This window comes from Aotus nancymaae, unplaced genomic scaffold (genome assembly GCF_030222135.1).
Source record: "Aotus nancymaae isolate 86718 unplaced genomic scaffold, 86718_ANA_hifiasm-v0.15.2.pri h1tg000076l, whole genome shotgun sequence".
NCBI classification, from domain to species: domain Eukaryota; kingdom Metazoa; phylum Chordata; class Mammalia; order Primates; family Aotidae; genus Aotus; species Aotus nancymaae.
The window spans coordinates 4,879,885-4,902,681 of NW_026988491.1; the positions used below are offsets into that span (position 1 = coordinate 4,879,885).

Sequence of the window (22,797 nt, forward strand, 5' to 3'; positions counted from 1 at the left end):
ATAGCACCTGAAAGTAGACTGTATGATTTCTGGTCTGTCTATTGGAAAAGGATGTGTCAGAGTATGGTTTCCGAGGTCAATGCTCTTCCTCTCTTTCTACGAGCCTGAGGAAGGGTAGCTGGCTCACTAAGCTATCTGCCTATAAGAGCAGTTTGTGACTCATGAAATCTCAGGAGATTTTATAAAGCAGTTCACTGTAGGCCAGGTAAATGTTTTACTCCCAGAGGTGGGCTCTTGGTTCAGCATTAAAAAGGAAGCAGATTTCATTATTTGGTAGCAGAATTACTGTAGTATCTGTAGATTAAGTTACAACTATTACTTTATTTTTGCTGAGAGTACACATTCATTTTCGTTTTTTTGTTTTTTTTGGAAACGAAGTCTTGCTCTGTCACCCAAGCTGGAGTGCTGGAGTATAGTGGTACAATAATAGCTTTCTGCAGCTTCAGCCTTCTGGGTTCAAGGGATCCTTCCACCTCCACGTCCTGAGTAGCTGCAGCTACAGGCATGTGCTACCATGCTTGGCTAATTTGTAAAAATTTTTTTGTAAAGATGGGGTCTCACTGTGTTGTTCATGCTGGTCTTGAACTCCTGGGCTCAAGTGATCCTCCCGCCTCAGCCTCCCAAAGTGCTGGGGATTGTAACATGAGCCTCTATGCCTGACTCCTGTTAGTAATTTTGTGGGTAACTTTACAGGTATCTCTGTGATGGTATGATAATTGAGAAAGACACACAGGTTTTGTTGTTTATTCTTGTTGGGTATGTAAGATTTCTACCCTCTTTAATACTGAGAGGACTTGAAGCTGACCCAACACTTAACCTAGAATTAGACTGTTCATTAAGGCACTTAAGGTCTACTACTTTACCTTTGTGTGAGTGCAGGGCATCTGAATGGGGGCCCCTCGGATGGGTACAGTTGTTTCTTGTTCCCCACACAGGCACCAGAGCAATGGAGCTGTGATTGCCCGCTGTGGACAGCCAGAGGTTAGCTGGTGGGGCTGGCGAAATGCAGATGATGAGCACCTGGTGCAGTCAGTAGCCAAAGCTTGTGTCTCTGACTCCCGATCAAGTGGCAGCAAGCAGCCAACTAGGAATACTTCTCGAGACTTTCCCAATGGGGGAGACCTTTCTGATGTGGAGTTCGGTAAGGTGCTCCCTGGACCCATGGCAGTAATTTTTATAGCATCTAAGAACCTTTTCTTGAAATGGCCTTTTCCTTAGAAGACACAGATTTAGTCTTATAGAAGTGAAAGTGCAGAGCTTTACTTGATGGGATTGTTTGAGGAGTCATGGTTCTTGGCAAAGAATCGGAAGACCCTTTGTTTCAAACCTCAATCAAGATATTAGTGTGTTTGTTGTCTTTCTTGCCATTGTGACAAAAATGGAGTGTTGATGTAATTGGGGACTTGCAGTATCTGCAGACCATGGGGGGAAGTGCCAGGCTTCATGAAAGGATGACAGGTGTAGAAATGAAGAGACTGGGCTGTGTAAATCCCATGTGTACTCTGGGACTCGGTTTTGGACAATAAATCCTCCTTGTCTTTCATAAGAAGGCAAGATAGAAAATAAACTAAAGAGGAAAGGCCTATGTGTCAAGGGTTTTGTTTAGAAGGTTTCATTTTACTGAGCCTTTTTTGTGCCATAAGATGTACTTGTGGGTCTAATTCTTCACAGTTGTGGGAGAGACAGGTTCATTTAGTGTGCCCCCTCCCTCCATGTCCCTAGATTCTTCTCTGTCAAATGCTTCAGGAGCAGAGAGTTTAGCCATCCAACCGCAGAAGCTTTTGATCTTGGATGCACGCTCCTATGCAGCTGCTGTGGCAAACCGAGCCAAAGGAGGAGGCTGCGAATGCCCAGGTGAGGTATATGGTGCTTTGTTCCCCATACTTTCTCCTCGTGAGTGCAGCCCATGCCCAACTGAGACTTAGTTCTCAATTTGAAATGAGTAGCAAGCCATATTCCTCATCCGTCCTGTCATGACAGTGCCAAGCTGCTCTTTGGATTCTTGACACCGTATGTTCTTTTCTGAGGAGAAATGGAGGAGGAGGTGCAGTGAAGTCACATAATCTTACTTCTTTGTGCCAATTTTTAGGTGATAAGGAAAGCAGATCTTCCTCATAATAAGGCCTGTTCATGTTTGGAAGCTGCTTCTTTAGTGGGCTCAATTTCTCAGCTGTCTAAAAGCTTTTTGTTGCCTTTGACAGAGGGTATGCTCATCACTGGCCTTGTAGCAAACTCCTCAGTGGCCTCTCCTTAGAAAACCTGGGGTGAAAATTGAAACAGTAAACATAGAATGCTGCTAAAGTGCCTCTGTCCTAAACTGTAACACCGTTACTGTTGGAATGCTAGCTTTCCCCAAGGAAGGACCACCCCCCAACACACCCAGTGCCAGCGGTGTGCTTATGGTACAGATAGATAGAGGCACCAGGCTGTTTGTTCAGATGTGGTCTAATCTGGTAATTGAAAGCAGCTGTACCAAGGTGAAATTTGAATGTGTGAAAGCGTTGTTCTGCCAGGTTTCAAAGAGATTCCAAAGCCACAAGTTAGATAAGGCCCAAAAAGTAAAGCCAGAGTGAGATCAAAGTAGGCCTTTCTTTTAAAAAAATAATAGTTTTTTTTTGAGACGGAGTTTCACTCTTGTTACCCAGGCTGGAGTGCAATGACACGATCTCGGCTCACCGCAACCTCTGCCTCCTGGGTTCAGGCAATTCTCCTGCCTCAGCCTCCTGAGTAGCTGGGATTACAGGCACCCGCCACCGTGCCCAGCTAATTTTTTGTATTTTTAGTAGAGACGGGGTTTCACCATGTTGACCAGCGTGGTCTTGATCTCTTGACCTCGTGATCCACCCACCTCGGCCTCCCAAAGTGTTGGGATTACAGGCGTGAGCCACCGCGCCCGGCCCAATAATAGTTTTTATTTTATGTCAGTAGCTTCTTTACAAATCTAACCTTCCCTTTTTACCCTTTTCGAAAAGATAGTTAAAATTCAGTCACTGTGTTCCTCTTATTATAAAGGATTGGGCTAATAGGCATCTCAAAACATCAGTTTCATTAATCAGAAGCTGCAGTGGGTTTGTTTTATAGCTAGTTTGTTTCTTTTAAACTTGGCCATGTGGGCTTTAAATTCAACATATTTGTATTCTCTTTATTGTATTCTCTTTATTGTTACTCTCTCCAGAATATTACCCGAACTGTGAAGTTGTGTTTATGGGGATGGCAAACATTCATTCTATTCGGAGGAGTTTTCAGTCTCTGCGGTTGCTGTGCACTCAGATGCCAGATCCAGGAAAGTAAGTCCTTAGCCGTGGCTTTCATTTTGCATGGCTCTTAAAAAATCAGTTTTCTTCTTTCCTTGAACTAATGGGAAAAAAAAAAAAGTTTGGAGCAGCCTTTCTTTCTGTTTCATGGTAAACTTCAGTTACCAGCCCAGTCTCTGCAAGTGTCTCCTTCCTGGGTCAGAAGTATGGCAGCACAGAGGAGTTGGGAGGATATACAGCCCTTTGAAAGGTTTTAAAATCTGCAGCATGGAACAAATCTCAGTCATCAAAACAGAAGCATTGCCTTACTGTTTGTCTTGGGACTTTTCCCTTCCACATCATCTTTAGCCCAAAGTAATTTAATTCTTCAGTTTCTGATGTCCCACATTGATACTTAACCTGTTGTGAAATGGGATGTTTTATCATGAAAGATCAGAATTTATTCATCATGTTCTAAAGGGGTTAAAGTTGCCATTAGGTCAGTTCCTTTCACATCTGCTTTCAGTTTCTAAACTATTCTCATTTACTAAGAACATTATCATGATTTTTATTGCTTATTAAATATGAATGACTGGCATTTGCAGTGAGGAAGGTGAAATAATACCCTCTCCAATGATACTGATTGACTATTAGATAAATTAGGAAGAATGCTCTGTAAAACAAAAATGGACAGATAAATATTTAAAAGTCCTGTTTTACTATTTTAGAAAGCCAGAGATACGGTGCCAGAGAAGACAGCATTTTCTTTTTTCTGGTATTTGTGCTGGAGGCCATAGTCGTATCCCTGGGTTTTATTCAGTGGATCTCATGATCACATCAAGTTTTACTGCATTCTTTATTTGATTTATTAAATCAGATGCTGCCTAAACCACTTATACTGACTGCCAGTAGCAGATGATTAAATTCATCATAGTTGTAATCAGTCCAGAGGATGAAGCAGTGTCCTTTGGGGAAAGCCTGACTGAAGAATTGAGCTTGCCTCCTCCTTTGGGGATTAGCCATTTGCATTTGCTGTACGGTTCCAGGTCCTAGCTAGCAGCACTTTCTTCCCTAGGGTGGTGTGTAGAAGGAGTCTTGCTAAGGACCCAGTGGATCTGCCACAAACCATGTGACCTTGGCCAAGGGGCTTAATTACTGTATATCTCAGTTTTCCTGTCTATAAAATCAAAGATGTAATCAACACGACATGATCTCCAATACCTTCCACATACTAAAATTCTTAAAGAGCTGTCAGAGTCAAAAAGATGTAATTAGCCCTCGCCTGGTCCACTTAAAGGTCTTGGGGATTTTATTGAAGGTAATGCTTTTATGTATTTGGCAGCAAATCATAATGCTGCACTGAAGTCTCTCTCATGGATAAAAAGCAGCTGTAGCAGTGCTGGGACAGCTGTAAGTAGGCCCCCTGGCCTGTTTTTGGGGCTGTGGAGGATGAGGGGATAGTAGGCTTCTGGTGCAGGTTGAGAATAGGACAAGGGAATGGGGAGTCTCTCAGCAGCCCCTCCCTGGCTGGCAGATTTTTGGAGTACATCTTTGTTAGTCACAGACAACATCAAGTGGTATTAAATAATAGTTAGGTTCAAGAGAACCTCACACTGGTTCTCTTGTTTACCATTTCTTCAGGGGCTAGGAGATAATTTAGTATTTGTTCTCCTAAGCCTTATCTTTTAGTTCCTTTCAAGAATATGTGAAGAATGAAAATAAACAGTTGATCCATCAGGAAAAAAATGTTTCTCAGGTACCTGCTAGGAAATAGAAAGTCTTAAGATTGGATTTTTACCCATAACAGACTTACAGTTCATTAAATGGTGGGACTCCCTGCTGTATGCTAGGCTCTGTGCTGAGGGTACAGTTATGACTAAGACATAGTGTTAGCCTTTTGAGAAGTCAGTCTGGTTGGTAATCCAAACAAATGCATATAAAACCAATACTTATGCACTGCATTGTTTTCTGTTTGCCTGGAAAGACCCCATTTCCTTAGACTATCTAAGAATTCATACTTATTCTGCAAGATTTAGTAGGCCTTTATAACCTTCCCAGAGTCCCCTGACAGAAGTGTTTATTCCTTCCTCCGACTCATTGTTTGAAAGGCTTGACTTGTGATTTTAACTACAAATCTGATCACATTTGGGAAAAATCAACTCTTTTTTTTAGGGAGTGGGAGGGGTGAGGGAAATCACAATAAACAAAATGTCAACACAGTTTAAAAAAAAAAAAAAAAAAGGCCGGGCTCAGTGGCTCACGCCTGTAATCTAAGCACTTTGGAGGCCAAGGCGGGCGGATCACCTGAGGTCGGGAGTTCAAGACCAGCCTGACCAACATGGTGAAACCCCGTATTTAAAAAAAAAAAAAAAAAAAAGTATGCTTAGCTTGTGATTGCTCCCCAGGGGCAGATAGCAAGGGCTGATATTCCTAAAGGTCTTTTTTTAAAATTTTTTTATTTTTAGACAGAGTCTCTCTCTGTTGCCCAGGCTGGAGTGCAGTGGCGCAATCTCAGCTCACTGCAACCTCCACCCAGGTTCAAGTGATTCTCCTGCCTCAGCTTTCCGAGTAGCTGGGATAACAGGCGCATGCCGCCATACCCAGCTAATTTTTTTTTGTCTTTGTTTTTTTTTGTTGTTGTTGTTTTTTTTTCCCTGAGATGGAGTCTTGCTCTGTCGCCCAGGATGGAGTGCAGTGGTATGATCTTAGCTCACTACAACCTCCGCCTCCTGGGTTCAAGCAATTCTTCTGCCTCAGCCTCCCAAGTAGCTGGGATTACTGGCACCTGCCATCATGCCTGGTTAATTTTTGTGTTTTTGTAGAGATGGTGTTTCACCATGTTGGCCAGGCTGGTCTTGAACTCCTGTTCCTGACCTCAGGTGATCCACCCGCCTTGGCCTCCCAGAGTGCTTAGATTACAGGCATGAGCCACCACACCTGGCCTAATTTTTTGTTTTTAGTAGAGATGGCTTTCACCATGTTGGCCAGGCTGGTCTTGAACTCCTGATCTCAAGTGATCGGCCTACCTCAGCCTCCCAAAGTGCTGGGATTACAGGCATGAGCCACTGCACCTGGCCCCTAAAGGTCTTTCAAAAAAAGGTTCTTCTAGATCCCTGCTGAATCCAGTCTGTGTTGAGCTCAGGAATATTATGTGGCCATTGGGTGTACTAATTTGTGTGAGTATTAATCATCAGATTGGGCCCATCTGGTTTTAGTCAGTAAAGATTTACAGAGATAGGTGTTACAGTCTGGGTCATAGGCAATGTTGTGTATACCATTCTTGTATGTGGCATCCAGCTTATATCTCAGATATATTTGTATTCATGAGTTTTTCTTTACTTTTTTTTTTTGGAGAACTTGTTGAACATAGTTACTGATTATTAAATATCTTCTGTTTTACATTTCAGAAGTGGCTACATTTCCTTCGGGAGAAGGTTTCAGAAAGAGCCACTTTTCTGAACTGAAAAATGTCAAATATTTTGTCTGGGAAATCATCCATACAGATTTTGGAACAAAAGGTGGTCCTGTTAATTGCAGCCCCTGTTTCTAAGTCTCTTCTCTATTGTATAGTAGGGCTTGGGTCTCATCCTGACACATGCTTTATGAACACACAGGCTTTTTTGTTTTGGCAGTGTTATATTTGGAGAGAGAAATCTTTGGGAATTACTTTGTAATTTGACAAGCTTGAGCATGATGCAGTAAATAGTAAAAATCAGCATTTTCTAATCCCCTCCTGTTTTTATAGTTGGCTGTCAGCTCTTGAAAGCACAAAATGGCTCCATCACTTGTCTGTGCTTCTGAAATCAGCGCTTCTGGTAGTGCATGCTGTGGATCAGGATCAGCGGCCAGTGCTAGTGCACTGCTCAGATGGCTGGGACCGCACCCCCCAGATTGTGGCATTGGCTAAGCTCTTGCTGGACCCTTATTACCGAACCATAGAGGTGAGTGCATCCAGATGGTAGGAATTGGTACTTAAGGATGAATGGGGTGGGGGTGGGGGGGTAATATCACACCCCTCAGGAGTGATATTACCAGTTCTGGGGGTGGTGATTAGGTTAAAGAAAGTGAAATTTCTGTTTTGATCATTTTTCCTTTATATTATGAGCTAAATTGTGGTGGTTTCTCTTACAGTTCTTGCACCTCTTAAAATGGGGCAGATGATGGGTAACAAGGTATTGAGAATACAGCCATATTTTCCTTTGCAGTCTATCTACTTAGAAAACTTTTTAGCTACCTCAGGAAAATGAGGTGTCTGTAAAAGGATATTGGCATGCTAGCTATTACCACAGTGTCCTGTGGAGAAGGAGCTCTACTCTGAAATAACTATCTGTTGGGTTAGAGATGAAAGAAAAATCATAAAGTATCCTAAAATATGTGCAAATACTTATTAAACCTGGGGTGTGGAAGGATTTTTACAAATTTGACTTTGTTAGTATAACACCAGAGGCAGAAATGTTGAAAGAGAAATTGAGGGGAAAAGTGTGGTTTTTATATAGTGAATTCAAGAGGCTAAAAATACAAACAGATTCAAGAAAGGCTTAGATAAACGCAGTTAGTACCATTTCAGTCGTCATGGAATAGAGTTCAGGGAATTGGGAAATTTCCCTAAGTATGTGCCTCATCAGGGATAGAGCAAGGGCAAGGTGAGGTGGGCTTTCTGGGAGGCTGTTAGAGGGGATTGCTTTCTGTAACACCAGGCTTGGGACTGTCACAGTCTGGATAGTCTAGCACAATTGGTCTCTCCTGGGTGCTTCCCTGCAGGGTTTCCAGGTCCTCGTGGAAATGGAGTGGCTGGATTTTGGCCATAAATTTGCTGACCGGTGTGGTCATGGGGAGAACTCGGATGATCTGAATGAACGTTGCCCAGTGTTTCTGCAGTGGCTTGACTGTGTTCATCAGCTTCAGAGGCAATTTCCTTGCTCTTTTGAGTTCAATGAAGCATTCCTTGTGAGTTTCTTCATTTTGGGGACCTTCTCAATTTGAAGGAGGGTTAGTACAAATGTTAGTGGGCCACATGAAAATGTACAGCCTCTTTAGAATTTAATAGAGGTGATTTTTTTCCTGTTTCTATTTTTTTTTAAGTAAATAGTTTTACTATTTACTTTTCAAAAAGAGAAAATCTAGGTTGTACCAGGTTTGCATGAAGTCCTTGAGTTGTTTTAAACTTAGTTTTTTTTTTTTTTTTAAAAGGGATGGTAGAAACCCTAAATAGCAGTTAGAAATAGAAGCAGTCAGAATGTCTGGACCATGCTTCCTCCAATTCATCTGCCAGACCCCCTATGTCTGTGTTGCTCTCTGCACCCTCTCCTTTGACGGAGGGTGCACTATCCTTGTCCTCTTCCAGCCCCTCTGTCCACCTGCACACCAGCTCTCATTCCCTCTCATCTGCTGCGCTGGCTGGCTCCAGCATTTCTCCTCTCTGTCTTCTGCATCAGTGTGTTTCCCTCTCTACCAGAGCATGACCTTCAGCATAAAAACGTGGCATTGTGTCTCCCATCTTTTCAAAACCCATTCTTGGTCCTGCACCGCTTTACCAAAGCTGCTCTTGTTAAAATGACCAGTGACCTTCATGTCACTAATCCAGTGATGAGTTCTCAGTCTTCATCTCTCTGATCCATCATTACCATTTGACAGTTTAACCAGTTCTTCCTTGAAATGCTGTCTTCAGTTGACTTGTAGCACTTCCTTGCTCTTAGCTCTCCTCTTAGCTCATTGGTTGGTTGTTTCTGCTTCCTTTGCTGATTCCTTTTAATCCCTCCAGTTCTTTTTTTTTTTTTTTTTTTTTTTTTTTGAGATAATGTCTCAATGTGTCTCCCAGGCTGGAGTGCAGCAGTATGATCATAATTCACTGCAGCCTCAACCTCATGGACTCAAGGGATTCTCCCACTTCAGCCTCCCCAGTAGCTGAGACCACAGGCACATGCCAATACGCCTGGCTAATTAAAAAAAATTTTTTTTGTAAATAGACATGGAGTCTCACTGTGTTGCCCAGGCTGGTCTCAAACCTCCCACCTTGGTTGCCCAAAGGATTACAGCTGTAAGCTACCCCTCAGTTCTAAATGTTGGAATGCCCCATTGCTCAGCCTCCAGGCTGCTTCTCCATCTATACTTCTAAGTATTTCATTCATTCTAGTGGCTTTAATTGCCATCTATATGCTGATGAGTCCCACATTTATCCACTTCAGCCTCACATATCTAATATGGCTACTAGGTATCTCCACTTGGCTGTCTTAATGTTATTTCAGACTTAATAATGCAAAACTTAATTCTTCTTTTTTGAGACAGCATCTCACTGTCACCCAGACTGTAGTATAGTGGCACAAACACAGCTTACTGCAGCCTTGAACTCCCAGAGTCAAGTGATCTTCTCACCTTAGCCTCCTGAGTAGCTTAGGACTGCAGGTGTGCACCACTGTGCCTGGCTGATATTTTTATTTTTATTTTTGTAGAGATGAGTCTTGCTTTGTTGCCCAGACATATCTAAAACACCTGGGGTCAAACAATATCCTCCTACCCCAGCCTCGCAAAGTGCTGGTATTACAGGCATGAGTCACTGCACTTGTCCAAAACTTAATTCTTAATTTCTGTGTTTCCTCACTCTAAAACTTGATCTTCCAAACTTGATCTTCCAGAAGTCTCCTCTCTCACCATATGGCATTTCCATCCCTCCTTTTGTTTAGGGCAAAATTCTTTGTCATCCCCAAGTCTCTTCTTTCTTTTATCTTTCACATTCAGTCAGATTCTACAGCTCTGCTTTCAAAATAAGTCTAAAACCTGATAATTTATTGCCACCTTTACTGGTACCACACTGGTTCAAGCCATCATCATCTCCTACCCCAAATGAGTCATCCCAGCATAGTCTCTTCTAAAACATAAGACAGACTGTGTCATTCCTTTGCTTAAAAACCTTTAGTTACATTTTACACAAAGTAAAAGCCAAAGTCCTTAAAGTGGCCTCCAGGGCCTTCCTAGAGGTTACTTCTCTAGGTTCATTTCCTACCATTCTCCCTCTTGTGCAATCTCCTTTAGTCACACTGGCCTCCTTGCTGCACCTCAGAAATTGCAAGCATGTGCTTACCTCAAGGCCATTGCACATGTGGTTGCCGCTGCCTGGAGTGCTTCCCCTCAGATACCCACATGCCTGCTCTCTCATGTTCATTGGGTCCCAGCCAGTGAGGCCATCCTGCACTGCCCCATACATGTCCTGTCCATCTCAGTCTGCCTTGTTCTCCATAGCACTGGTCACTCTTCACCTATGACTAGGGCGAGCTCCATCAGGGCAGAAGAGTTTGGTGCATGTCCAGCATTGCTGCATGTCCAGCATCTTAGTCATGTCTGGGGCATGTGAAATGCTCAATAATTTGTCGAATGAACAAGTAGTGTTATAAGTATCCTCTCAGCTCAGGCTTGAGGTGTACACTGACATGCTTCTGTACCCGGTTCATATGCTCTGGCGCTTGTGAGGGTGGCTGTTAATTCAGAATCTCAGACTGTTTATCAGGGAAGCTAAGAGGAATGAGAGTACCAACAATCTGTCTTTGACTCATTGGTTGGGGTTGGGTCCTGGAATCGGTGGTGTGAGGAGGAGGAGGCTACTGCATGGCTTAGTGGGTTCCCCTGTCCTGACAGAGTAAAGTGTTCTCAGGGATGTCAGGATAAAGTGGCTCAGCTGAGCTGACCTCTCAGAGAATGCATGCCTGATTGCTTAATTTGTGCTTCATTGGACTCCCATAGGTGAAACTGGTGCAGCATACCTATTCCTGCCTCTTTGGAACATTCCTGTGCAACAACGCCAAGGAGAGAGGGGAAAAGCATACTCAGGAACGGACATGTTCCGTGTGGTCGCTTCTTCGGGCAGGCAACAAGCCTTTCAAAAATCTACTGTATTCCTCTCAGTCAGAAGCCGTATGTATCCTTCAGCCTTTCCACTGTGGTCAGCAGAAGGAATTTGGGGTTGGTGACATATGAGAGCCTTTTTGAGTAGTGACTGTTTTTGTGAAGGCATTTCTACTGTCTCTGGATGGACTGGTTCCATTTTTCCCCTACGATTCTGTCCTGAGGAAGGCCTGCTTCTGATGATGTTCTGATGTGTTTCTGATGACTACTTGCTGAGGGTGGTTTGGTTTAACACAGATCTCTACTTTGCCACCCTAGACATGAATCTTTTTTGGCTCTGCCTCCAGAGCTTATTTCTAGCATGTTTTGTCTTATGGGAGAGGCACTTAGGTTGCTTCCTGATGTACTGATAGCTCAGAAGGAGCTGCCACCAGGCCCCTAGCACCCTGCCAGTGTCAGTAAGCAATGATAGCCCCCATAGCGTCTGTCTCATAGAAGGAACACAGAAAACTGTGTTTGACATTGGTATGCGTGTGTGTCTGTCTGTGATTCTCTGCCAGACAGGCAGGGCCTTTAAGACTTTGTTCCCTAAAGGAATGAATGCCTTCTGTTAAGCAAAGAAAAGGAGGCATATAGACCTGTATGTCAGTTTCATAGTAATGTTATCTTTGTCAGAATGCATCTTAAACCCTAAAGAAATGAAAAGGAGGCTAATCAGAGTTTATATTGATTTCCTGGACTATTAATATGGTTCTCATTACATTTAAGTAGTCAAAGAAAAGATTTAAGCTGCTGTCTCTCCCCTGCAATGTGCCTTCTGGGGAAGTAGAAAAATTTCCTTCTTTTCACATGATTAATTTAAATGAGCCTATAAAATGGGTGTGACAGTGTCTCCTGAAGCCAAGCTTTTTTGCCAGTGGGATGGACAATCACCATGAAAGTGAGTAACAGAATGACTCACTTTCTTAGGCAGGGAAAGAAACAAATCAAGCCAATGAAAGTCAGTCATTGAAGGTGACCTAAGAAATAACTATTAATGAGAAAGGGATCTAAAACAATCTTCTAGATTTTCATGCTCTCAAGAGGAAAATGTTGGCCATATAAAATGTCTAGTCCTGTATTGGTCCTCTTGGGATAGACCTGCATCCATTGGTGCTGCTTCTTTGTGGAGATCCTGTCAGCCCTGTTGGGTATTCCAGCTGGGTACTTGCTCTTGATCCTCATTTCCAGATATCCTAGAAGACTTACTGGGACATATTTAAACTTGTGTTGTCCCCCCTCCTCAGGTGCTGTACCCTGTGTGCCATGTGCGTAACCTGATGCTGTGGAGTGCAGTGTACCTGCCCTGCCCATCCCCAACCACCCCTGTGGATGACAGCTGTGCGCCATACCCAGCACCAGGCACCAGCCCTGATGATACCCCCCTGAGCCGGTGAGCCCAGGGGTGATGCCACAGGCCTGACAGCCTGTGTGTGGGTATATTCCTGTGTTGGGGCATGTCCAGGGATGGTCAGAGATCATGATGTTATCTGGGTCCACAGCATCTTTCTTAGATGTCTGCAATTTTTTCAGGGAAGGTACAAGGATTTCTGGGTTACAAGACTGCAAGAGCCTTGTTTGTGGGAGTGAGTTGGGCCCTGTTGCTGCATAATTCTTATGTATGCAGTGAGCAGCTCCTCAGTGATAGAGCAAATCCTTTGGGTTTTCTGTGACCCCCTAGTTTGTGTTTTTCCCACCGCTCTGTGCTCCTGCCTATTTACCATGATTTGTCTTCCAAGGCTTAAAAGGCAGATGCTGTCAGATAATAGAAAATTTAGCTTTGGGCCAGGCTTAGTGGCTGATGCCTGTAATCTGAGCATTTTGGGAGATTGAGGCAGGAGGATTACTTGGGCCCAGGAGTTCCAGACCAGCCTGGGCAACATGGTGAAACCCTGTTTCTACCCAAAATGCAAAACCTAGCCAAGTGTGGTAGCACATACCTGTAGTCCCAGCTACTTGGGAGGCTGAGGCAGGTGGATTGCTTGAGCCTGGGAAGTGGAGGTTGTTGCAATGACCCAAGATCCATTGCATTCCAGCCTGGATAACAGAGTAAGACCTTGTCTCAAAAAAAAAAAAAAAAAAAAATTTGGTTTTATCACTTGAGAATTAGCTTTATTAAATTCAGAATGATAGATAACACATTAATTTAAAATATTGTAATATTAAGAAACACCAGTGCTACTTTGCCATCCACTGAGAAACACAGCAGCATCATGAAGAATGTCTTTTGAAAATAGCATTTGCAGGCCGGCTGCAGTGGCTCATGCCTGTAATCCCATCACTTTGGGAAGCCGAGGTGGGCAGATCACCTGAGGTTAGGAGTTTAAGACCAGCCTGGACAAAATGGTGAACCCCCCCCCATCTCTACTAAAAATACAAAAAAATTAGCCAGGCATAGTGGCACACACCTGTAGTCCCAGCTACTCGGGAGGCTGAGGCAGAATTGCTTGAACTGGGGGGCAGATGTTGCAGTGAGTTCAGATTGCGCCACTGCACTTCAGCCTGGACAACAGAGTGAGACTGTCTCAAAAAAAAAAAAAAGAAAAGAAAATAGCATTTGCTGTTAGCTCATTTGTATGTATGGGGCCTAGGGTGGAGGCAGTGTGAGAGGAGATCTGCACACTAGGAGAAGGACTTGTTCAGGAGCTTTACTGCTCCAGCAGTCTAGGCCTTGCTCCAGAGATGCTGTAGCTCCATGAGTAGCTATAATGGACCCAATTATAAAACAACTGCTTGTTAAACCCTATTGTCTCCTACTTCCCTGGAAACACCTTTCAAGATTCTCATTTCTCCCAAATTCCTTTCCTTTAGGCTACCAAAGACTAGATCATTTGACAATCTGACCACAGCCTGTGACAACACAGTCCCTCTGGCCAGCCGGCGCTGCAGCGACCCCAGCCTGAACGAGAAGTGGCAGGAGCACCGGCGCTCTCTAGAGCTGAGCAGCCTGGCTGGCCCTGGAGAGGATCCCCTTCCTGCTGACAGCCTGGGGAAGCCCACCAGAGTGCCTGGGGGTGCCGAACTTTCTGTTGCAGCTGGAGTAGCTGAGGGGCAGATGGAGAACATCTTGCAGGAGGCCACCAAAGAGGAGAGTGGAGTAGAGGAGCCTGCTCACAGGGCAGGCACTGAGATGCAGGAGGGTAAAGAGGACTCTCTCTTAGAAGAAGAGAGCAGGAGGAAGACCCTTGAGGCCTCAGCCATTGGACTTCACCAAGACCCAGAACTGGGTGATGCTGCTCTGAAGAGCCATCCGGACATGAGCCTGCCTTTGTTTTCACAGGGTATTTCTGAACAGCAAGGTGGGCACAGTGTTCTCCTCAGTTCTCTCCAGGACCCCCGCAGGGGAGAGGATTTTCTGGAGGACCCTGTGGAGCAGTTTCGAACAGAGGAGATTACAGAGGGTAGGGAGGAAGCAGTTCTTCCAATCCCAGTAGATGCAAAAGTTGGCTATGGTACCTCACAGTTGTGTTCTCTGCTGTCTTCCCAAGTCCCTTTTGAGACCAGAGGACCAAACGTGGACAGTTCCACAGACATGTTGTTGGAAGATAAGGTGAAGTCGGAAAATGGGTCCCAAGGCTATCGTAGACCTTGCCTTGTGAATAGTGGCAAGGACATGCTTCCCCAAACCATGGAACCCAGCCCTTCAGAGACAAGCATGGTTGAGAGGCCCCAAGCGGGGTCTGTGGTACACAGGACTTCCCCTGGCAGCACTCTCAGCCTGACACGTTTCCCTTGTGCCTTGCCTTTAGCCGAATGTAAAGAGGGGCTTGTGTGCAACGGTGCCCCAGAGACTGAAAACAGGGCCTCAGAGCAGCCCCCAGGTCTTAGCACCCTCCAGAAGTACCCCACACCCAATGGGCATTGCGCCAATGGGGAGGCTGGTAGGAGCAAGGACTCACTGAGCCGTCAGCTGTCTGCTATGAGCTGCAGCTCTGCCCACTTACACTCGAGGAACTTGCACTACAAGTGGCTGCATAGCCACTCGGGGAGGCCATCTGTAACCAGCAGCCCCGACCAGCCTTCCCGCAGCCACCTGGACGATGATGGCATGCCAGTGTACACGGACACGATCCAACAGCGCCTGCGCCAGATTGAGTCAGGCCACCAGCAGGAAGTAGAAACTTTGAAGAAACAAGTCCAGGAGCTGAAGAGTCGCCTGGAGAGCCAGTACCTGACCAGCTCGCTACGCTTCAATGGAGACTTTGGGGATGAGATGGTGAGTAGGCTGTGGTATTCCTAGCTGTGCAAGGAGACAGGGCACACTGAGACTGAGTGCCCTTGGTGCCCAGGGCATGGTGATTGGTACAGATTGTTAAAGGATGATTGGAAAGGTCCAGAGTAGCCCTGTTAAGAGAGGCTGGAGATGAGCCTCCGCCACAGTGATGGCAGCCTGCCTGTTTTCTGCTTTGCTTACTTTCCGCAGATGTCCTGTTGAGGCCGTTAGAGAGGAAGAGACTTAGCCTGCACCCCATGGTTGATCAGATCTCTCAGACACGGGATCACAAGTCTTCAGAAGGGCTTTAACCCATGGGCAGAATGCCATCTGTAGGGCAATGCCAAGTTATTCCTGTCAGATTTTAGTGCCTGTTCTACCTTAGTAAATACAAAGTATTAGCCCTTCCAGACGTGGGCTATAGTTTTGAAGGTTTAGTTCTTTTTTTTTTTTTTTCAGATGAGTTTTCACTCTTGTCACCCAGGCTAGAGTATAGTGGCGTGACCTCAGTTCACTGTAACCTCTACCTCTTGGGTTCAAGTGATTCTCCTGCCTCAGCCTCCTGAGTAGCTGGGATTACAGGCATGAGCCACCATGCCCAGCTAATTTTTGTATTTTAAGTAGAGATAGAGTTTCACCGTGTTAGCCAGGCTGGTCTCGAACTCCTGACCTCAGGTGATCTACCCAACTTGTCCTCCCAAAGTGCTGGGATTACAAGCGTGAGCCACTGTGCCCGGCCAGATTTAGTTCTTTTTAAACAAATATTTATACCCACCCCGTGGCAGATGCTGGCAGTAGAAATGGAGAGAAGGACTGGTTTCTAGCACTGTTGAGGAGTTAGCTCTGATAGGGGTTGGGGGCTGTAAACGGGGGTACCAGAGGGGAGGTTCTCAAGGAGGTGCTTTCTTCTCTGGGCGGACTTGACTCAGGCCATTCAAGTACAAGTGTGAGCCTGGCTCTCAAGTGGTCAGCATACATTAAAGGCGGGCACATCCAATGACTTTCAATTCAAAGTGACTTCTTGGCTTTTCCTTCATGCTAATGATAGTTTCTCATGTTCCCAGAGAATCCTTCCAAGAAAAGGAGGGCATGCTGAAAGCACTCAGCTTTAACTAAGTGGTGGGCAGGGTTGGATTGACAGGCCCAGTGGAGCAGCTGACATACAGAATACCCATTCCATTTTGGTCACTTCTCTCTCACTCACTTTCTGGAACCTTGAGGCCTGTCTTTCTACTCCAGAGTCACTGCACACAACCCGTGTATCCCTCTCCCAGCTGAGCCCAGGCCCATCCCTGCACCTCTTCACCCCAGTTCTTGACAGCTAATGCATCTGCAGACTCAGCTGTCCTAGCACTTGGCCCCATCCAGAGTCCTCAGTGCTCCCTTCACCAGGCCTTTTCTTCTTTTGGGAGGAGACCAGGTTTATTCTGTTCAGCTGTGTTTGTTTGCCAACAGACTTCAATCCCCGACTCGGAAAACAATCTGGATCAGAGCTGTTTGTCTCGCTGCAACACAGAGATTTTCTCTGAAGCCAGCTGGGAGCAGGTGGATAAACAGGACACGGAGGTACAGGCTCAGCCCCTGCTCTGAGTGCCATCCATTTAACTGTTTCGTGGTTCTTCTCCACCCCCATTCCCATCCCGTGTTCCTGGCCAAGGAAGCACCTCACAGCACAGCTAGCCTTGAGCCTCTGGTACCTCAGCTCCTGGGAACCCACATCAAGCCTAGGATTTCTGAGCCAGGGAGACTCGGCAAGCTGGCCCTCCCTCTTCATTGCCTGTATGAACTAGAGCCTTGCCAGCTCTCACAGTGACCCAGGGTGTTGCTGCCTGCTGCTTCATCTCAGGGGAAATTGGAATCCCCTCCAGGGAAACGATTTGGACGCCTTTCTTGTACTGTTGACATCAGATCTGCTGGGCTGGTGCCGCTGGAGCCGATGTGGTCCTTGTGACTCTTGCTGCCCCCAGCATGGCTCTGCTGGCTCCAGCTGGATGGCCCATCTCCTGTCAGTAACCTGGCCCCATCTTGTTTTGCAGATGACCCGTTGGCTCCCTGACCACCTGGCTGCCCACTGCTATGCGTGTGACAGTGCCTTCTGGCTTGCCAGCAGGAAGCACCACTGCAGGTACCATTGAGGGGGTGTGCTAGGGTGAGCTGAGTGTGGAGGCTGAGAGTTGGCCCACAGAGCCTGCAGAGTAGAGGGTTGTGGGCATCTGGCTGGCAGTGTTCTGCCTGAGGCAGACCCATGGTCTCATCTTCTGTGCTTCTGAAATTGGTGTTTGCAAAACTGCATTTGGCATTTTTGTTCAAACACAGAGTTATCACTATTAAATTTTGAAATGTGCAAATAGTAGCATTTTGTTTGGTTTCCCAGACTGGTGGAACAGCAGCCACCACTGAAACCACCATTTCTTATTCCCAGTGTAACACTGCTTCCCATTCAACATGGCTACTGTCAGCAAAACCAGTTTTCCTGTGAGGGGGAGAGAACTTTATTTTCCTATTCTCCTGCTCCCTGACTCCACACTTGTATTCCCTTGTGCCGTTGGTGAGCAGCTGTAGTTTGGGGAGTAGTAGGGACAGTTGAGGCCAGTGTTCCAGTTATTAAGGTTCCTGACTTCTTTTTCCTTCTGGGTTGGGGAAGTGAGTTACTAAGGATGCTTTGCCCCAGCCAGAGTGTTGACTGTGGCGGATGTTCAGTGTTCTTAGAATAGGAAGTTTATCTGAATCGTGCCATAGCTCACTCACACAAGTGACCCTGGATTGAAAATGGAACAACCTCTTTGCCTAGTAATGATGCTTCTAGGACACATATCTCCCCACCCTGCACCCCAAGCCTAGATATCATTGGTTGGCTTCTCTTCTGAGCTCTTTCTCCCCTCCTTGCAGGGACACTGACCGTGTTGATCAAACGTGGTGAGCATTTGCAACAACCTGCCTGTGATGTCTGCACATCTCCAATAACTTCTCCACACTAACTCTTATCACTTCCCCCTCTCTGCACTCACTAGGGTGAAGCCTGGGTCCTGGGTGCACAGGCAGGCAGGTGGGCTTGAGGGGATTCAAAGCAGCTGAGTGAGGAGAGACCATCAAGGGTGAGTCAGGCTGCAGCCATGTGCTCCCCTCTTGGTCACAGGTCAGCCAGGCCATCTTGCTTGTAACAAGAAGTAGTGCTTCTCTTTTGATCTTTAGGGGAGCCAGTTGGGTTTTCAGAGCTATTTATTTTGGGTCAGTGATTTACTGAGATGCCAGAATAACACTAGTAATTTCCAGGTCAAACAGCATCACTGCTCCTTTTTTTCCTTTTTTTTTCCCCCTCAAAGAGACCAGGACTGAACAGAGGTGATCTTTCCAGAGAATTGTTTTTAGCATGGAAGACTTTAAGGAAAGACTGCACTTAGTGACTTTCAGGGTCCTCTGAAAGAAGTCAGAAGCCATCAGCCAGGTGCAGTGGCTTATGCCTGTAATCCCAGCACTTTGGGAGGCTGAGGTAGGCTGAGCACCTGAGGTCAGGAGTTTAAGACCAGCCTGACCAACATTATGAAATTCCATCTCCACTAAAATACAAAATTAGCTAGGCGTGTGGTGTGTGTCTTTAATCCCCGCTCCTTGGGAAGCTGAGGCAGGAGAATTGCTTGAACCTGTAAGGTGGTGGTTGCAGTGAGCCAAGATCCACCATTGCACTCCAGCCTGGGCAACAAGAGCAAAACTCCGTCTCAAAAAAAAAAAAAAAAAACCAAAGCATCAAATTCACGTCAGTCTTTTAAGCTGAATTCCAGCAGGGATGTTAAAGAAGTGTAGATGTTCAGAAATTTTTTTGCATAACTACAGGTTTTTGCTGACTCATATTTTTTAGAAATAGTTATGAAGTACTTAGAACGTTTTAGATGATGAATTTTCTTTTCTGTCTTTCCATTGCCCCATGTCCCACCTTTTCCTTTTGTGGTATTCTTTTGTTCCCAAATGGTCTTCAGTTTTCTCTCCTCCTGTGCCTAAGTGATCCCAAATTCAGCAGTGAGTTTGTATTCCAAACAGCATAAATGAAAAGTTAGAGAGTGATGCTGGCTGAGAAGCTGCCTTCCTCCAGTCTTTGGTGGGCTGTGTCAGGCTCCTTGGAGTTTCTTATTCTTAGGCTCATTGTGATTGATTTGTACCTCAAGGCCCAACAAACGTAGAGTTGTAAGGTGGGCAGAAACTCATTCTTTGCCAATTCCCTTTCCTGTTAGCTCTGATGGGCATCTGTCTGGGGGTGCAGACTTGTGCTGCACAGATGCCCCAGAACCCAGCTTTCAGGGGAGGAGGAGAAGGAGGTCTGGGGCCTGAGTGCATTCCTGCCTTCTGGTAGAACTCTGGTTTTCCCTGGAGATGCATGGATCGGGGAGTGAGCCATAATTGACTGACACCTGTCTAATAAGGGGTGTGTGTGTGCACGTGTGTTCATCTGTGTTCTTGTCCTCCCACCTCTCCTCTTTCACCCTCTGAGCATGCATCACAGGCTGCTTATCCCTGGCTTTGCATGCTGCCAGCAGAGCAGTCCAAAATGGCAGCTGTCTGTCTACCATGTTGCTGCCTCTGATCCTCTGGAAAAGTGGCCATTGGCCAAGGCTCCTTACTCCTCAGTGAGGCTGGGTAGTTGTTTCTCTTGTTTGAGGAGCCTGGCCTCTGTGATCACAAGCTACACAGAGGACAGTGCCTAGGTGGGTGTGGCCACTGGGTTTTCTTGGATCAGGACTAGCCCATTGTTAGGCCCACGTATTCTCGCAGATCTCTTTTGAGCAGTATCCTTCTGTATACCTGGTAGCCTTGAGTCAGAGTGGTGAGGCAGCCTAGTATCCTTGGCCCCGAAGTGAAAATGACATGTGACTCTGCTAGGTAGGGACACCCTCCCTACCCAGCTTGTTCCTGGACTAGAGAGATGAAAGGATTTGATCTCGAGGAGCTCCAGCACATGCAAATTATACACAGCAAAGTTTGTTTTTTGAAGTTGGTTTCCCTACTGCATACCTACTGGCTAAAACTAACATTCTTCTGTTTCTTCTTATCTCAAGGAATTGTGGGAACGTATTCTGCTCCAGTTGTTGTAACCAGAAGGTTCCAGTTCCCAGCCAGCAGCTCTTTGAGCCCAGTCGAGTATGCAAGTCTTGCTATAGCAGCCTACATCCTACAAGCTCCAGCATTGACCTTGAACTGGATAAGCCCATTGCTGCCACTTCCAACTGAAGCTCAGTGACCTGGGTGGGCAGTGGCCAAGCTGCTGTTCCTATGACAGGCCCACACAGCCTAGGCAGACTGAGAGGCCCGTGCACTTTGGAATGGGGGTGTGGAACCACCTGTACAGAGTGACAGAAATTTGGGATGCACCACTGGATTGTAGATTGATTTTTCTTTCCTGTCCCCCTACTCCCTACCTTTTCCATCCTCCTTCTCTGCCTTCAAAAAAGGAAACTGTCCCTTGGTTGTCTTAATTTTTTTTTTTTTTTTTTTGATGGAAGACCGGAGGTTGCCAGGCCCACTGTAACTGCCGAGCTGCCTGCTGTCAGGTGACACCGAGGGATGGCTTGTTTCTTCCAGGTGGGAGGACGGTGGTCAGAGCCAGGAGTATGGAGATATGAGACAGTAAGCAGGGAAGAAAGCCAGTGCTAATAAGCAACGATCCCTCATGCCACCACCACATCAGAGCTGGTTGGGAACCCTTTGCTGCTGAGGAGGCTGGAAGCATGTTCCCCAAGAGCACTGCCCTGGGCATCATCTCCTTCCTGTGAGGAGCTGAGCCAGTCCCCTCACAGATGTATAAATGGGGCTGATGTTTGGAGGGAGGGGCACATGGTAAATGGCATCCCCTTAGATCCCTCTTTGGGAAAGGAAAGTGTATGCTCCTTTGAGGCAGGCAAGGGGCTAGTTATCCCCTATGGGATTTTATTTTTAATTCGACCCAGATTGTCTTGGGCTCCGTTTGCTTTCAGGGGGCTGCTTCCCTGGGCTAGGCTGTGTAGTACTTCCTACCCTCAGGCATAAGTACAGACTGGCCAAAATGGTTATCCACTCAAGGCCAAAGCCTGCCCTGAGCCCAGGCACACCTGAGTCCGTCAATCTCTTCCTCAGCCAGCACAGGGAAATCCAGACTCAGGGTTCCAGAAATCCCCCATTCCCAAACCAAACCAATCATGGATCTTCCCTTTAAGGGGTAGAATCAGCCTTTAGAGTTACAAGCCCCTGGAAAGGGAAGCAGGTCCCTTTACAATCAGCCTTCCTCCTCCTCCTCGGAACAGGAAGAAGGACTGAACAGTCCCTCTTCCCCACTCCTGGCTGTCTCAGTGGCCACTTGTCTGGCTGCTGGCCAGCAGTGAAGGGCCACTTAGAGCGGTGACATGACCTGGAGGAGATTCGGGGTACCTTTCCTCAGTGAGCTTTGATAGGGTCCAAAAACAGCCTTAAATCAAGAATATTTGTGGTGGAGGTGGGCATGGGAAAGGCTGGAGAAGAGTTAGGTTTGTGCTTTGTAATCTTGGCATCCATGTTTTGTGCCTGCCCTCCCTCTTGGGGAGGCCATGCTTGGCTCTGCTGAAAGCTGCTAACTGGTGACAGGGTGGATCATGGTGAGGGCTAGGGGTAAGGTCAGGGAACGCTTAAGCTCTGGCCCTGCCCTCTATTCCTCTTCTCCTTTGGTAGCAGTCCCCTGACCCAAGGGCAAGCTGTGTCTCAGGAAGGTGGCTCCTGTGCGTGCCTGGGTGTGGTTAAGGCGTGGCCCGGAAGCCTTCCGTGGTGCTGTCAGTCCAGGCAAAGCCCAGAGCATCTGAGCGCGTCTATAATTTCCAGCGGCAACAGGTTGCTCAGAGTTTGAGTGTGGTGAAACAGGGTGTATTCTTTTCCACATTCTGTGTCATCTAGTCGTACAGGTAGGGAAAAGTTGGTCTAATTGAAGATTGTGCAGTTCCTAGTGACAGGTGCCAAGAGGTTATGATACGGGTTTCTTGGGTCTGATGTACAGTGTGAATAAATGCTTGCAGTTCTTAGCCCTTTTTTGATCAATGAAGCACTTTTTTATTAATATTTTCCTTTGTTAAAGGAGGAACCGTAACTCTCTGTAGCTGTACATATAACCCTTTTCTCCTAAAGAGGAGTCAGTCAGTGCTCCTATATTTTTAATTTTTTTGTCAAAGCAAGAATACTTTAGAATTGTTAAATATATAAATAAAGTGAATAAAGTTGAGTGTTCCGCATGGTAGCTTTTGCTAACACTTTCTAATTCTTTGCCCTGTGGTTTGTCCCCTCTTTATCCTTTTTCCCTCTCACACAGAAGTTTTTGAGGGGCTGCTGGCAATCCGACCTTTGGCAAAGGAAAGCTACAGATTTCCTTCCAACTCTAGAGCTTGGCAAGGACCCTCACCATGATATCCAAGCACTGAACACAGATTTTGCTCCTGAAATCTCCCAAGCTAAAAGGGCAAAGCAGTCAGGCATCTGACCCGGCAACTG

General features: G+C 46.1%; 1 protein-coding gene across 7 annotated transcripts in view; it reads left to right on the plus strand.

Annotated features, from left to right (window-relative positions):
- The window catches only part of MTMR3 (myotubularin related protein 3), a 250,652-nt gene extending 228,121 nt beyond the window's left edge, over nucleotides 1–22,531 (plus strand). For 4 of the 7 annotated variants that reach the window (XM_064367885.1, XM_012464970.3, XM_012464966.3 and 1 more), the window contains 12 exons: nucleotides 936–1,141; nucleotides 1,723–1,854; nucleotides 3,176–3,287; nucleotides 6,979–7,174; nucleotides 7,995–8,180; nucleotides 10,968–11,138; nucleotides 12,356–12,501; nucleotides 13,920–15,324; nucleotides 16,777–16,887; nucleotides 17,358–17,446; nucleotides 18,211–18,237; nucleotides 20,370–21,214. In XM_064367885.1, coding sequence (XP_064223955.1) covers nucleotides 936–1,141; nucleotides 1,723–1,854; nucleotides 3,176–3,287; nucleotides 6,979–7,174; nucleotides 7,995–8,180; nucleotides 10,968–11,138; nucleotides 12,356–12,501; nucleotides 13,920–15,324; nucleotides 16,777–16,887; nucleotides 17,358–17,446; nucleotides 18,211–18,237; nucleotides 20,370–20,541 — 2,953 coding nt within the window. In that variant the 3' untranslated portion in view covers nucleotides 20,542–21,214. Of the gene's footprint in view, nucleotides 1–935; nucleotides 1,142–1,722; nucleotides 1,855–3,175; nucleotides 3,288–6,978; nucleotides 7,175–7,994; nucleotides 8,181–10,967; nucleotides 11,139–12,355; nucleotides 12,502–13,919; nucleotides 15,325–16,776; nucleotides 16,888–17,357; nucleotides 17,447–18,210; nucleotides 18,238–20,369 lie in introns of all 7 variants that reach the window. The other 3 variants (XM_012464973.3, XM_012464977.3, XM_012464979.3) reach the window with 3 other exon arrangements.
- Nucleotides 22,532–22,797: the final 266 nt, after the last annotated feature.